The sequence below is a fragment of the Cryptomeria japonica genome, chromosome 4 (genome assembly GCF_030272615.1).
Source record: "Cryptomeria japonica chromosome 4, Sugi_1.0, whole genome shotgun sequence".
NCBI classification, from domain to species: domain Eukaryota; kingdom Viridiplantae; phylum Streptophyta; class Pinopsida; order Cupressales; family Cupressaceae; genus Cryptomeria; species Cryptomeria japonica.
Window position 1 is genome coordinate 348,654,606 of NC_081408.1, and position 16,050 is coordinate 348,670,655.

General features: G+C 35.7%; 1 protein-coding gene across 2 annotated transcripts; it reads right to left on the bottom strand.

Annotated features, from left to right (window-relative positions):
* Positions 1–12,143: 12,143 nt before the first annotated feature.
* On the bottom strand, positions 12,144–15,764 carry LOC131063631 (nuclear transcription factor Y subunit C-4). Of its 2 annotated transcripts, none has more exons than XM_057997516.1 (2): positions 15,219–15,764; positions 12,144–13,305 (listed from the first exon to the last, which is right to left on the bottom strand). In XM_057997516.1, exon 2 carries the CDS (start codon positions 13,288–13,290, stop codon positions 12,475–12,477), a length of 816 nt encoding a protein of 271 aa, XP_057853499.1. In that variant the 5' UTR covers positions 13,291–13,305; positions 15,219–15,764; the 3' UTR covers positions 12,144–12,474. The 2 variants fall into 2 exon arrangements, with proteins under 2 accessions (XP_057853499.1, XP_057853500.1); XM_057997517.2 differs by lacking the exon at positions 15,219–15,764 and adding an exon at positions 14,555–15,151.
* Between the last annotated feature and the right edge of the window lie 286 nt (positions 15,765–16,050).

Genomic DNA, 16,050 nt, shown 5'->3' on the forward strand with positions numbered 1-16,050 from the left:
AACTATCATGTGGTGGGTGCTCACCTTTCAGTCTGTAATTACAGATGCAAAAACTTCCATCTATGAACTCCAAGATTTGCAAAGTAGTATAATCAAGGATAATAAAGTAGTTAATCCCGATCATGACTAGGAGCTAGAAATATGCGGGTCAAGCACACAGGAAGCAGTCAAATCCTTCCGGTTGAACATGGAAAAGATCAGAGTCAGGAGTAGCTTCACGTCGAAGGATATAACCAAGGTAGCTAGGATCGAATCTATGGTTTTCATTGGGAACGATCAATTGCCGAAACACTCAGAGAAGATGGTGCAACACAAGTGGAATAAAGAAGTGGCAAAGACGAAACTCAATGCAATGAAAGTCCCAAGCCAATCAATGATCTAGGAACTCACAGCTGCTCATGATGCCCGCGAAGACGGAGAAGATGATGATGATGGAATATGACATAATGCATCCACTTAGGGCTAGTTTTCTTTATTTTTAAAACATTTTTCATAGTTATGCAAAAACTTTGGGACAACTGTCCCAAAATACTTTATGTTGGTTTCGTAACTGTTTTATCGGGGAGTGGTCAAGTTTTCAGGGAGACCTCCCCCGTTTAGACTATAAATTAAGTAAAACAGATGGTAGAAGGGTTAGATTTTAGTAACTAATTTTGTGAACTTCGTCTGAAGTGTTGTTTTTGGTATTTTCTGTTCTTAATCAAAGGAAGAATCAGATGATCGTGATCAGTTATGAAAAAGATTGGCAGATGTATTTTTGTGTCTTGGTTGCATAAGGATATATATGAAATCTGATCATATTGTTTTTGGGGAGAAGAAAGATCTTTGTATTTTGAATCCGAATAGATAACATGTCTTTGTATGTGTTCATCCAATCAAGTAACAGTAATTGATCATTTCATTGCAGTATTTCATTATTCCTCTGATGTTCTTTCCTTTGAATGTGTTGTTTAATCTAGAAAAGATTCATGATTGAGGGCGGATTTATTTTCCTTGAATCTGTTCATCTTTTATAGTTCAAGTGGAAGAAGTATATTGAACTTTGTTTCAGTTGTTGTAGTTGCATGTATTGAAAAATTAAAGAAAATAGTTTTCCATTATTTACGAGACATGAGAAAAGTTATAGCCTTTCATCTAAGAGTGAAATAGGCGGCCTTACGCGCTTTCTGGTTAAAAGCTTTTCATTTAGATATAAGTAAAAACAAAAACACATTTTATGAAAAACCTAGATAGGGAGTTGTACCTAGGCAAAAATTCAGAGGGAAGTGATTAGAACAAACACTTACCCAACTGTTCAGTGAATCATTTGTTCTTAGAAGAAGGTAACAAAGTTTAAAATTAATCATTTAAAAACAAAGAGCAAATTTGTTCACTAATAATGCTCTTGTGAGGATTAGTTTAAAAAAAACAGTAAGAGACATGTCTAAGATTAAGCAGCCTCCATCTACCAATTTCAAACCATTTCATGAGGGAAGGTAGATGAAGACCATATTTCTTACTAAGAGTATTCTACAACAAAGTCGTTGGATTTGTTTCATTCAAATCTATATAGACAAATGAGCAAAAAAAAGCATCCAAGGTGACAGGTATTTTATGATGCTTATTGATGATTATTCTAGAATGACTTGGATTACTTTTCTAAAAGAGAAATCAGAAGCTTTTGAGAAGTTTAAAGTATTCCACACAATAGTTGAAAATGAAACCAAAAGAACAATTAAGTGCTTGAGATCAGATAGAGGTGGAGAGTTCACTTCTGCCATTTATGAAGAAATATGTGAGATGCATGGGACCCGAAGACAATATTTTTCTCATAAGACTCCTCAATAAAAAGGATTTGTTGATAGAAAGAAACGAACTGTTTAGGAGATAGCTAGAACAATATTAAGTCGAGAAAAGTTGTTGAATATGTATTGGAGGGAAGCGGTTCATGCAATAGTATACATTTTGAACAGAGCTCAAATCAGACCAAGGACTACCAAGAATATGAGATATGGAAAGGAAGATCAACTTTACTTAAACATATCAAAATATTTGAAAGCAAGTGCTATATCAAAAGGGATGAAGAGCATATGGGTAAGTCTGGATCTAGATCTGATGAAGGTATTTTTCTTAGATATTCTATGACAAGCAAGGCATATAGATGTTATTAAAAAAGGTTGAGAAGGATTGTGGAAAGTGTCAATGTGAGCACTGATGGGACAATACAATCTACTAATGTTCCAAATGAAGATGATAATAATGATTTAGTCTGCACTAGTGATGAAGTCTCAAGAAGTGAATTTGAGAATAAAGTTGTAGAGACTTCAGCTAAGTATGTTCAAAAGAATCATTCTGAAGATCAAATCATAGAAGATAAAGACAATGAAATTTACTTGAAGAAGAGAAAGCAAATGAACAGGTACTATAAAAAATTAAACCAAGTCCTTATATAGAGGCTAGCAAAGAAAAAGGTTGGTTAGAATCTAGAAAAGAATGAAACTTGGGAGTTGGTTACGAGACCTAAAGACAAGAATGTCATTAGTACCAAATGGGTCTTTTGAGTACGTTTTGTCTTTGAATGCATCGGCGGATTCTTGGAAATATTTATGGCACTTGTATTTCCAATTACTCAAAAGACAAAGAGGTAAAGTTATAATATGTTGAGACTAAGGAGAAAATAGCAGACATTTTCACAAAACCCCTTCCAAAGAAGACTTTTGGATAACTCCAACAAAAGTTGGGAGTGGTTGCTCTCTCCTCTCGAATCAAGAGGAAGTATAGATTAAGGGGGAGTGTTGACCCCCTATCACATGCAAACTTGGTGGTCTTGCGGAATGTCTTAATTCATGTTTTTGGGAAACAAATATAGCAAACGACTTGATGAAGTTTGGAACTCAAGATGAAAGGAGGAGCATACCTAGAATGTTATATCTTTCATATGAGTGTGTTGTCCTTTTCATTGATGTCAAAGGGAAGAAAGGAACCCAAAATGCATCAAATGCTCAAAAGCTTCAATTGTATCACATGGGGGGAGTTCTAGATAGGTTTAACTTGCATTGGTGAGCTAACAACATTTTGTTGTTTGTCATCAATGACAAAGGGGGAGATTGATGAACATGTGTTGTCGATGATGTCAAAGGAGTTCAATATGGATCAGAGGAGCTCATTGTGGAGTTGAATAAGCATGTAATTTTATAGCCACGACTATCATAATTCTTGTCATGTCTATGACTGCGCATTTGTGTTTCAAAGGTACAATGAAAAGGTGTGAAATCAATTGGTGTATGATTGTAATATCGTCTTGTATCTATTATAGAAGTTGCAGGTGATTAAAAAGTGTCTATGGTATGTTACTGAGGTTTGTTTCTCAATCAATGTGTTTACACAAGCAACTTGTCATATTCTATATTCAACCACACTTGAGAGTTATCTCCTACGGTTTGGAAGGAGAGTATGTATGCACGTGTCAAATTCTAGAGTTTCATTTGTGGAGGTTCAACAAACAAAAAGTTAGAATCATCAAAGTGGTCACTATGCTATTTGGCCAATTGGGTTGATGTTTCGATTTGATGCGCCAGAGGTATGTAACATGTGCTCCTTGGAGATAGTGTGGAGATGATCATTGGGAACATATAAGTCTACATTGGGTAAGGCATATAATGTTCTTTTTTCTAGAGTAACATGTGGGCTTTTGGACCTGGCCTATTACACATTAAGTGTAGGATTATGCTTGTGGCCAATTGGCAATGCAATAATCTTTTCTTAGGCCAACATGTGAATGTAATAATCATTATAACCCATATATATAGTAGAACTAAGTTCATTCCTAGTGTATTTGTTGTTATAATATATGAAATTGAATGAATGGTGTGTAGTATGTGGGTGATGTTATGTGAGTTGCATCCCAATCATTGTGTGATTTCATCAAGAGAAGTTTTGAGGTTTCAAATCAAAAGAAAGTTGTGTATTCAATCTTCAAGATCTGCAATTCATATCTCTTGTATTCTGGTGGGATTGGTGTCTCACTTGCTAAGTTGGTGTTCAAATCCTCGTGTAGGGGATTGGTGTCTCCTATAGGTTGGTACTTGCAAATGTAATTAGGGATTGGTGTCTCCAATAAGTTGGTGCCTACTTCATATAGTAAATTTCCTTATTATAGTCTTGCTTTGTGAGGTTGGATTTGGACAATAGTCCCAAGCAGTTATTCTCACTGTTGTTTTTCCCATTCTACGTTTCCACATAAATCTAGTGTTCATTATGTGGATGTGTGCTTGTGTGTTGGTTAATTGCTTTATCATTAAAGAAAGATAATAATTTATTACTTTTATGTTTTGGGATTCTTGCTAGGAAAAGTTATTAATGACAATTAATGTTTAATCAAGTTGAAATTGACAAAATTGGCATATATTGCTCTCTCACCCTTCCCCCTCCCCTCTCAGTATATTGTTTGCCCTTCATGGCTAGCATGGACAACAATGATATGAGAATGATCAATTAATAAGTATAGAATTCTCAAAAGTACAACCACAATGACCTATACTTAATTGGCTCAAAACTTGAGCCATGTCACTATATAGTTTGGCATGGGGTAGTTTGAGGAATAGTAACAACATTAGTATGAGGGATATAAGCAATCATTCCTTGATTAGTTTTTAAGGGCCATATTGGGTAAATGAATGGCCTTATCCCTCTTGAATTTTTCTACCTTACAATTTTTAGGCTTAACTTTCTAATTTGTTTTGGGCATGGTTTTGCAAAACCCACGGCAATCACATGAGACATGATAATTTAAGCCTTAAGGCACATATTCTTTTGCATGACATAACCTTGAATGAGGAGTTTCCCTTTTTCAAGGATGGCTAGTATGGAAGTGTCACTAGGCATTACAACCATTCTTTTTCTTATAAACCCCTTTTGTTGTTTTGCCAAGAGGTAAGATGTTTTATGAATTTGCTTGCACTAACCTTATTTACTTCTTATATTATAATCCCTTCCTCTACATGATAACAACTTAGATTATGGCTCTAAAATCCTCTTTTGAAGGGCTGGCCCTCTTGCATTTTTTGCATCATGAGCTTTGTTAAGTGTGCAAAATCATAGCCTAGTGCAACAAATACCACACCAAAAAAAACTCACCTTCCTCACTTACATCACCCACTCAATCGATCAAAGGTTTCTTTGTTATGATTATTTTAATTATACCTCATATCATTTAGGGAAGGCTTATTTCCTTTGTCTAGCTTATCCGTGTTAGAGAGCTGAAGTTGATCTAGATTGTATAGCCTATTTTAAATAAGAGGGTCATTTCTCATTTTTTGCTACTTGACAAGTTAAGACCTTTAATAGCCTTGTGACCAAACTTACCTTCCATGTTCATCATTTTAACTAGAGGATGTTTTTCAAATGGGTTCTACTTAACCTCTCCTCTTTTGAATGGCTTTTCACATACTTTGGCATGTGCTTAAATATTCACAGTCGTTGAATAAGCATGCCTCAAAATGGCAAAGTTTCTCTATCAAATTAAAAGACGACGTAGTATATGACAAAGCACATGGATTCCTTAAGCCTTGGTAAATTTGTTGATGAACTCCTAAACACACATTATTAATGTCTTTTTAATAATAGCAAGGTTATGAATAATAAACCTAGGATCATATTTGTCTCCATAAGGTACTTTGAGAACCTTCTTTAAAACATTTGTAGTATACACATTATGATCAAACAAATTCTTATACCAATCCCTAGCACTCTCCTACAAATTATAGAAGCGATTTCATCGTGACATTCGCCTCTTCCACATCAACCGCATTGATTTCAAGGAAGCCTTAAAGATGGCCCTCTCTAAAAACAACATTGTTCTTCTCAAACTTGAGAAACCTATTCATGATTTCTTGAACAATAAGTTTGGGCAATCAAGTGTTTTAGAAATCTAGTTATCGATACCTTTCAAATCCTAAAGGTGCCCTTATTGGAGGTGCAATAAGTCTCATTAATGCTTGCTTAGGAGGTTATATTGGAGCTTGATAATGATAATATCTAGTCAAACTGTGATTAATAAGTAGGTGAACATTAATATCTAGTCAAACTATGATTAATAAGTAGGTGAGCATGTGACCAATGTTACAACATACCTAGATCTATTGGTATTACCGAGCCCATATGTTTGGCTTAATCAAGAACTTAATAAACAAGGTTTGTCATCTAGACTTCTTGAAATGCTAGGGAATCAAAGTATCCTAGAGTATTGTACTTAATCACTATTTCTAGCTAGAGGATTATTGTCAACAAAAGAAATAATTTTCTCTAAAATCTCCAAACTTTATCTTTTCAAAAAATGAGAAGAATATTTAAAATAACAATGAATTTCATTAGTGCCTTCCTCATAGCTTCCCATGATTTTAGTGGTCTAGTAACATTCATCAATAGATGGAAAAACAACTTTTGAGGATATGATAATTTGAAGATTTCCTCGAGTCCAAACTTCAAAGTTAATCACCTTATATTGGAATTTTAGTTTGGAATTTTCCTGAGGATGCATCTTGAAAATAAATCTACAACCTCCAACTCGTAACATTATTCAAAGTTCATATTCTCATAGTACTTGAACCTTCTTTATGCAAGGAAATTTTTTGAGCTTCCCATCATTAATTAGATCAACTTTAGGAACATATTTAGGACTAATCCACAAATCAATCAAATAAAGATTAAATTCATAAACATTTTGTTAAAAAAGAACACGAGAAAGCTCAAACATTCAAATTAACAACTATTGAAAGTAGGCCACCCTGACTGACAATGGACTGATCAAGAAGGATCAGTAGCTCAGTTGGTAGAGCACTAACGGCAAATGGAAGGTCCTAAATTCAAATCCGAACTGGTCCAAATTAGCTGTAGCTCAACATGGATATCAATACCAAGCTAGGAGCCCCAAGCATCTGCAGTGTGGTTTAAGGACACCTACAGTGTAACACACCCAGATGACGATGAACTGTCCAAGAGGGGCCAATAGCATAACACGAGGGATTGGGACTAAGCTCTTGATAGTAACCAATTACTAACATAATAAGAATGACACAATGGACAATGAGTATATATAATTTTTAAATTACCAATATTTTAATTTAATACAAAGAATTAGGACATGAAAATGTCTCTTCTTTTCCCTAGGAGATTCTCTTTTGTCGTCGCATAAATCATATATTAAGCTATCTTCCACAATCCTCACTATATTATTTTCATCCCAATAATGAGTGTCAAAATGTGTTCTAGAACATCAATGCGAACTCTTCTACGGGTGTTTCCAAGAGCTTTATACTCAAACGACTCCTGAATAAAAGCAAGAAAAGCCCACTCTTAGAAGTAAAGACACAACTTTATTTTGACAATTTACATTGCCAAGGAATTCATATTTTCTCGGCACTTTTAACAAGCAACTGCCATATATATCAACGAATCTACTACCCAATGTACTGGATATGGGAAAATTGATGTCAAGGTTTTCGTAGTTCAATGGCCCAGGAGAACCAAAATCATAAACTTTGAAAGAGCTGCAGGTTTGTGTATGGAGTAACTCAAAAAACATTGAAAGCTAAAGCATTGCACGATGTATCGACCACTAAAGTATCATTAGGAGTTATGCTCGCACAACGGGATAATGAAGGAAAAGAATGGGCCATCTACTACATTAGCAGAACACTAGTGGGATACGAACTCAACTGAGTCAGAAACCCAATCTCCAAGCATATCCCATGGATCTTTGATTAAGCCTGATGATCAACATTGACATGGGGTGGATTTGAACATCATATCTTGAATCAGCTGCTCCTTCACGAGGGGGTAACCAGAGGGTGAGTCTTGAATCAGCTGCTGTTCATAAATAACAAGAGGGTGAAATACCATGTCTTAAATCAGCTGCTCCATAAGTGGTTAACAGAGGCCTAAGGTATTGGTCCGATGTTTCAAATGCATGTCCACAGACGGATCTTAATGTACCTCTGGACTGGACAAGAACATAATCTACGCACAGGCCTGATTTATATTTCTAAATTAAATGAACTCGTGTACATATCATTGCTAAAACTGAATTTGAATCTTTTTCCCAAATTGTGATCCTTCTACAAACTTAGCGAAACAGCACTCTGAAACAAATTCCATGAATTCTCCAAAGAAAGTCTGAAACTAGTTACTGTACTTGCAACATGGAACATGATTTTTGTAGGGGAGTTTACAAATTGTGAAGTTTAAACAAAGAGCTTTGAAGGAACACCATGGTTTTCACACACTTCAGGACTCTATGAACGCTTAATACCCCCAGGGTAAACCACTTTACATGAGTTTTGGCCTTTACTGTAGGTTTAAAGTTCTACTCCCCCGATTTTCTCGAGGAAAGAAAGCACTAAAAATATTTTGCAGCTTGAGAGGAAAAAATCTTTGACTCTGCAGAATTAAGATTGGACCAATATTATTGGAAAATCTTGTCTGGAAGAGAATTACAGCCAAGAAAGATGGATTTCACAAGATCATGCAGCAAGGGAAGGAGCGAAAGAATTCAAACACCAAATAATTTATTGAGCCATGTTACCTAACAGAGACTGAAGAAATTTGTAAGCACAGAAGATACACAACAAAAGCTAAGCCAAACTTGCAATTTACAAAGAGCAATGACAATGCTTTTTAAGATGGGGACATAGCGCATCTGCTGCTCGGGTACAATTCCTTCAAGCCAACGAAGCTTGTACTCCAATGGTAAAATCTTAGAAAAAAAAAGAAGCCAAGGCCCAAAAGGCTACCTTCAACGAATATGCAAGGAAAATACAAAAAGGTATTGAAAAAACCTAATTGAATATCAATCATAGATAACTCACTTTCGATTGTCCCTCTCTGCATCCCCATCCACCAGTGGAAGTGCACAAGCAATTGAATGTTTCAAAAGTTTTGTTTTTTTGTTTTTTGAAAAAATGTAAACATCTAGGGCTCATTTTGATTTTTTGAGGAATTATAGGAAACTATAGGTCGCCTTCCTGCTATTTTTAGGTATAGGGCAGCAAATTAAAAGTCGTTTTTTACAGTTTCATTGTTAGAATTTTAAGTAGGGGTATTTCTACAGTAGCTGTAGGTTCCTTCTTGGATATGCTCACAGCTGGCAGGAAACAGACAGAAAAGTGGTCATCTCCAGGAATTTCTATCATGCCAATTTCCACCAGGCATCTCAAATCTCCAAGAGGCATATCCACTCTCCAGAAAGTATCCTCTGGATCAGAACATTTCTCTCCTGTTTGCGATGACCCGATATTAACTTTACAAACCAAAACTAATTGACAGCACACAATTGGCCAAAACTGATCATTAATGTGTTTAATGAGAAGTAGTGCATAACTCTTTCCAATAAATCAAGTACCAAGTGTTATACATTGATTTTAATTTAGAGAATAACAAAAGGCCAGATCCCATGTTTTTAAAGACCTCTACGGATTTATTAAGAACACAAGACTGGAGAGCAAGTCCTATGCCTGGATGATGAAGACACAACTGAAAATAACAAAATATCATCAAATTGAAATTACCTGTAACAGGAGTGCCTAACACCCTATGTTTTTTTTACCTATAGGGAGGATTAAAGCAAAAAGACTCGAGTGGAAGTCAAAAATGAGAACTTGAACACATTAATGGTTGTTTAAAACCTCACTCTGCTCAATAAATACGAGTGTTGACTGCAATTCTTTAGAAAGATACACCTCTGTCTCTAAAACAGATGACTTATGTATTCTTCACAGCAATCAAACCATATAAACAAATTATTAGATTGATGTTTAAAAGTAAATAGAAGCAAGGGAGCCAGAATAACAGCGAGCAAAAGAAATCTTCAAAACAATCAAATAGTATGATAGTATGATATGGAAGAGCTTTTTATAGCACAAAAATATGGAATGGAGTTACATTAATGAAAAAAGTTAACAAATAGTACCGGGTTCTCAATAAACTACAAGCATTGAGGTTAACAAAGAGATTCAAGTTCTCAATAAATTGTGCAACTCGACAGCTAATCGTGAAGAAATGATTGCGTCAAATAATATATGTTTGGCGGTCACTCAAGTAGGCATAAGGTTTTATAATTTAACTTGATTTGAAGAAACATGAAAGTATGAATCGTTTTAGAAAACCTGAGCAGTGGCTCAAAAATTGACCACATGGCTGGCTTAGGGATGTAGTGCATATTTCCTACTGTAGCCTAAAAGAAATGATACATCAATGGGGGAATTGCGGCTGATCAGAAGTAAATTAATAATTAAGAGAGAAGCGAAATCAACTAAGACCAAACAGTAAAGTATGGATATTCAGTTGCTGATCAGAAGCGAAATAATTTATCAAATCATATATGTTTGGCAGTCACTCAAGTAGGCATAAGGTTTTCTAATTTACTTGATTTGAAGAAACATGAAGGTATGAATCGTTTCAGAAAACCCAAGCAGTGGCTCAAAAATTGAACACATGGCTGGCTTAGGGATGTAGTGCATAATTCCTACTGTAGCCTAAATAAAATGATACATCAATGGGGGAATTCAAGCTGATGATCAGAAGTAAATTAATAATTAAGAGAGAAGAAAAATCAACTAAGACAAAACAGTAAAGTATGGATATTCAGTTGCTGATCAGAAACGAAATAATTTGAATCTGGGCAATATAACCACAGTTCATGAGTTAAAAATTTAAAACCAAAATAACAATTTGATGTCGGAGATCAGCTTATAAATTCTTTATTATGCAGTCAAGTAATACAATACTACTTACCGTCTGCATATTAGAAGTAAACATCTGTAAATAAAAGATTCATATGGTTTCCATGACAAAATTTTGGTTAAAGATTAACTCCAACCATGAAAAGGATTTCATATTCTCCCATTGGGTATTATTTGGATCAATGCATCTCCAACACCACATATTATAAAACAACAAATGCAAATGAAATGCAAGTATGTGCCTGATACAGTGACCTATTTCACGTATATAATACTATATGATGAGGTCTTATCCTTGGCCAGCTGCAGTTGAAGTCTGAAGTCTGAAAAAACATTATACATACAAAATACTGGCCATGCTTGCTTTACTCTAAATAGATATGTGCTAATCCAAATATAGTCAACTACCTTACATTGGAAAATAAGATAATGTGCAAGCTGCCTATGGTCTATTAAGATCCAATGCAAGAAATCACGAATGGTGAATGCAACTGATTTATGAAAGATGGCTTTCATAATGGCAAAATATGGTGTGCACTAAATACTTTTCATGATTAACAAGCACAATCTACCACGCATACAAATGGTTTATGATTTTGCAATAGAATAAAAGAATTTATGCATTCAACAGAATTTCTCAATATTAATGAACACATTCTGCCATGCAAGTAGCTAGTGTCTAAACATCTTAATGGAACCTATGATTGACAATGAACACCGTACACTTTTGTGTATGTGTTTGATTTCAAAGTTGCCTTCAACTAAAACCAACCAATTGGATTTAAACACACATCATGCAGAGAAAAGCTTACTCATTATGCCAAAAAAAGCTTTTGAATTGCATACACAGTTTCAACATAAAAACGCTTCTAGTCTTCCCAGTATATATCTAGTAAACATCTATTATTCTAAAGATGCAGAAACCATAAATTTGGAAGCAAATCCATAATATAAAATACTCTAAATAGTAAACCTTCTATATATGGCCAAAAAGTAAAAGGCTAAAAACTTTCACAGGTAGTACATAAAGGCTTGCATATTAATTATTAGTGTATTCAACAGTCATAGAGGATGTCATAGCCAGATACTAATGTCGACAAAATAGACATCATAATAATGAAAACTAAGAAATCAAAACAAAGCTTTAAAAAGACAATTCACTCTCATTTTAAAAAACTGAAAGTTTGGGTGCTTATTAGTGTGTTCCCCAACCAGCTAAAATCATAAATCTCTCTTGCTTAAACTAATTTAAAAGAAATAGAATTCATAATTATAAATATTTCGTACTCTAACACATCTAAGAACCATGTTAATAATTATCAGTATAGTTTTGGCAAGCATACAATTGGTAATTCAGTAGCACAATTACAGTAAAACACAAGAATATAACATGCCCGAGAGCAGCTACCGTTCATGGTTTTGGTGATATAAAATAAAAATATAATAATTATAACCTTCTCAAACCACTAAACAAGAAATTCAACCAAAGTCATGGTTAAAAAAGAAAGTTCACAACATCTCTGTTGATTCCATTTAACCAATTTTGAAGCCACGGTGGCAGCTACAATACCAAAGAAAACATAATAGCTTGCTGAAGCCTAAAATTAATCCTTGATTTACATGCAGTTTTAGCATTTAATTGAAACAAATCTCACCAGCGTGAATTGTGCATGTACCTTTCTATTCAATCAAGAGTAATTGCACATTTTGCCTCCTACCTCTGCTCACTGCTGGTAACAGAAAACAACTTGAGAATACCTCAACTGCTAGAAGGAGGACCCCTGGACTGCTCTGGCATCTGTTGTTGTGGCCACATCTGCTGTGGCATGTAAGCCACTGGGGGACGAGGTTGTTGAGCATAAAGTGAAGGATCCACAGGCTTCCCAACAATCATACCCGGGGGTGCTACTTGTGCTGGATGTTGCTGAGGAACATAATAATATGGCACAGATTCTGCAGGAGTCCCGACAGGTACAGGGCCTCTAGGAATGCCAAGGCCCTCCTCCTTTAACTCATCTCTTGGTACAATATCAACAAGAAAATCAAAAATATCAGTTCTAGTTATAGCTGCAGCAATATCATTTTTCTGCAAAGTGCGCCGCTTATTTTCCTCTGTATGAATCCATGACCTCAAGGTAAGCTCCAGGATAAACATTTCACAAGCCTTAGCAAATATTACGGGAGCCTCCGCTGATATCATCCTCACATCTTCATCTGCCTTCATTATTTTCTTGATTCTAGCCAATGGTAAGCTGTGGTTCTTAAAATCTGTTGTTTGTTCAATATCTTGAATCTGATTAGCCCAAAATAGTTGAAGCTGTTGTTGCTGTTGTTGCTGCTGCTGCTGATGAAGATGTTGATAAGCCAATTGATGTTGTGCCGCAAGCTGGGCAGCAGATGCAGGGTATGCAGTTGCAGGCTGGCCAGGAGACTGAACTGTCCCAACAACAGAACCTGGAGCAACAGGTGAAACCATCTGAGTTGTTTGATATGGCGACGTACCATATGGCATTTGAGGTGCACCACTTACAACTCCCATAACCGGCTGCTGTTGTCCTGGGGCTTGCTGCTCCATCTTCTAACCCGGGACCTACACAAACACCTTGTTCAATTCTTCTTTATCCTCACACTTCCGATTCCTATTTTAACTTCCAAAACCCACAGTATATATACCACAAATTGCATGAAAATATACAAAGTTTACCTAAGATTTTCTTTCAATTCTCTAACCTCATTTCTGGACCAACCCTGTTACTACAAATTTTCAAACTATTGAATGCCTTGCATCAAAAAAGGTTTGTAAATAATATACTACCACCTTTTCTATTCCAATCTCAAAACACAAATCATTGGAAATTCCTTAAATCTTGCAGTGCTCATCATTTACAACTATTTTCAAACTCAACAGACTCCAAAACCCTATACTTGCTACATGATCCCTGATTCTCAAATGCCAACAAAGCTAGTCTTGATAATGCATATGTTTTATCAAATTTATTCAAAAGAAGAAAATAATTTTATACATACACCTTTTTTCTGACAATTAATCAAATCTGCAAAATGTGGACCATCAATAATTGTTTTAAACCAAAGCACCAGGTAATGATGGGATACTTAACCTAATGGAGTTAAAACAATGCAATCACACGATAAATTCGTCTTCATAAAGAAGGGCAGCAACTCCAACAAATAACTTAGGTGTGATTGAAATGCATCTGGGTCCACAATCCATCGTCAGGACGGGGAAAAAACTTAGGTTTTCTGTTTGTAGCTACTTAGGAGCCTACCATTTCTACGAACAACTTAAACCAAAATTACTAAAGAAATTAATATCCAACTGCGGAAGCACCGCCACAAAACAACCATTTAGATATTTTGACTTTTGACTGCTACCTCAAAAACCACAGCCAAATAAAATCTTTGAAATTAGATCAGTTTGATAGTAATCTAATTGCATTTTGTTTATGATATTCAACTCACACCAGGAGCACAATGCTGTCAGGAAAACTTTCAGGCATTCAAACTTGCAGACCATAGTAATTTAAAATCAGAGATTTCAAACACTCCATCTCCACCACCAAGCTTGTGAAGCTTTTACTGAATATAAAATCCTTTCAATAAATTATAAAAGCTCGCATTTTGCAAAATACACTTAAATCAGAATTTTTTTTTTAAAAAGACTTGGAGCTAACAATGCACAACTAAAAATTATTACCTGCCAAGGCACACTAAACGTTTCCAAGATCTAATTGTTAAAACAAACTCATATTAGCGACATCAAACTTGTGCAATCCATAATTATCGGGAAAAAAATATGTATCTTTGCAGGAGCAACATACCGGGATTTTGGGATCAGCATTCAGCTCGTAACGATAAATGATGCATATTGATTACAAACAAAAACTCATATTGATATTGTTTTACAATGCATTTGAAGTCAGGTAGACTCCATCACACCCGTTTTGTAAAACGAAGTACATCAACACAGACTTCCAAGTGACATCACGCCCACAAACATACCACTTTCATAATTCCCTTCAACACTTACTGCCCATCAAAACCAATTGATGATTTCAAACCCTAAACCCTAAAAACACTTCCCCGTACAGATATACCAACACAAAAACCCAAATTATACATTTCCAATTAACTGCCGCAATCCTCAGTAAACACTAACAATACAGCACCCAGATAAAACCTGTCAGCTTCCGAATTGCATGAAAAAATAAAAGACCTAAATACGAGGTGGGTGGAGGAGAAATAGCGTTTTAATACCCTGATATCTGCAAAAACCCTCAACCATTCGCACACTATACAATCTAAACCCTTGATAACTCCCCCATCGAAATCTATGATTTATAGTAAAAAGCCACTTTATTATTGAAAAAAAATCAACCCACCGACATGCATAAAACCAAAAAAACTTTAAAAAAAAAAAAAAATCTTTTTATCAAGACCTTCGCCATCTGTGAAAAACAGGGGCAACAAACTATAAATACCTACCTGGAAATAGATTTTAACTTCCCGAAATTAGCGAGAGGCGAAGAGCGGAGAGAGGCTAGAGCGCTTATAGCTGCTACGAGATACAAATGGCACACAATCCAAGGTAAACAAAATTTTCCCAAATTGAAGAACGAGGAAGAATCTCTATTCACTCCTCTAGCGCTCACGTGTCCTTGCGGCTCTGTGACCGGCCCTACAGCTTAAGCTCTTCTGCCTACGTGTAAGCTTCTCGTGCTGGTATTCATGGCGCCAAAAGATGCTCAAAAGATGCTATTCGCTGGGTTGGGTTGGGTTGGGTTAACACACAGTTCAGAAAATACCAAGAGGACCAGTGAAAAAGCTTATCAATGAGACTTCTTTTTCTTTTCAGCCATTAGTGGGCCCCCTGATTTGGCCGTTCCTGGATTTTTCAGGGAGTTTTCCCATTTTCTAAGGACGACCAAACACTACTGCCGACCATCCTACTGGCCAACTGCATTTATGGCTGAGTTTCCATTGAAAGGGACTAGTGGGCCTTCCATGTGAGTTAGGGGGTAGGGAGGGAGAGGTCTATTGACCCTATTGACCCTCTAGGTTAGCTTTATATGGTGGTTATACCTAAGTTAGGGTTTTGAGGTGTGGTTCCTCACACATCTTTTCGCATCATAATAAATAGTGAGACGCGTTTTTAAATTAACTTTTTAAAGATTTGACCAACATTTTATCATAGAATATCTATAGTTGAATATAAAAGTACCTTTTGTTATAAGAATAACTTTACATATCTAGTAGTCTTTAGAGGGATTCTATAGCTTATGCAGCTTTGAAATTAGGTTATCCAACCAATAAACGT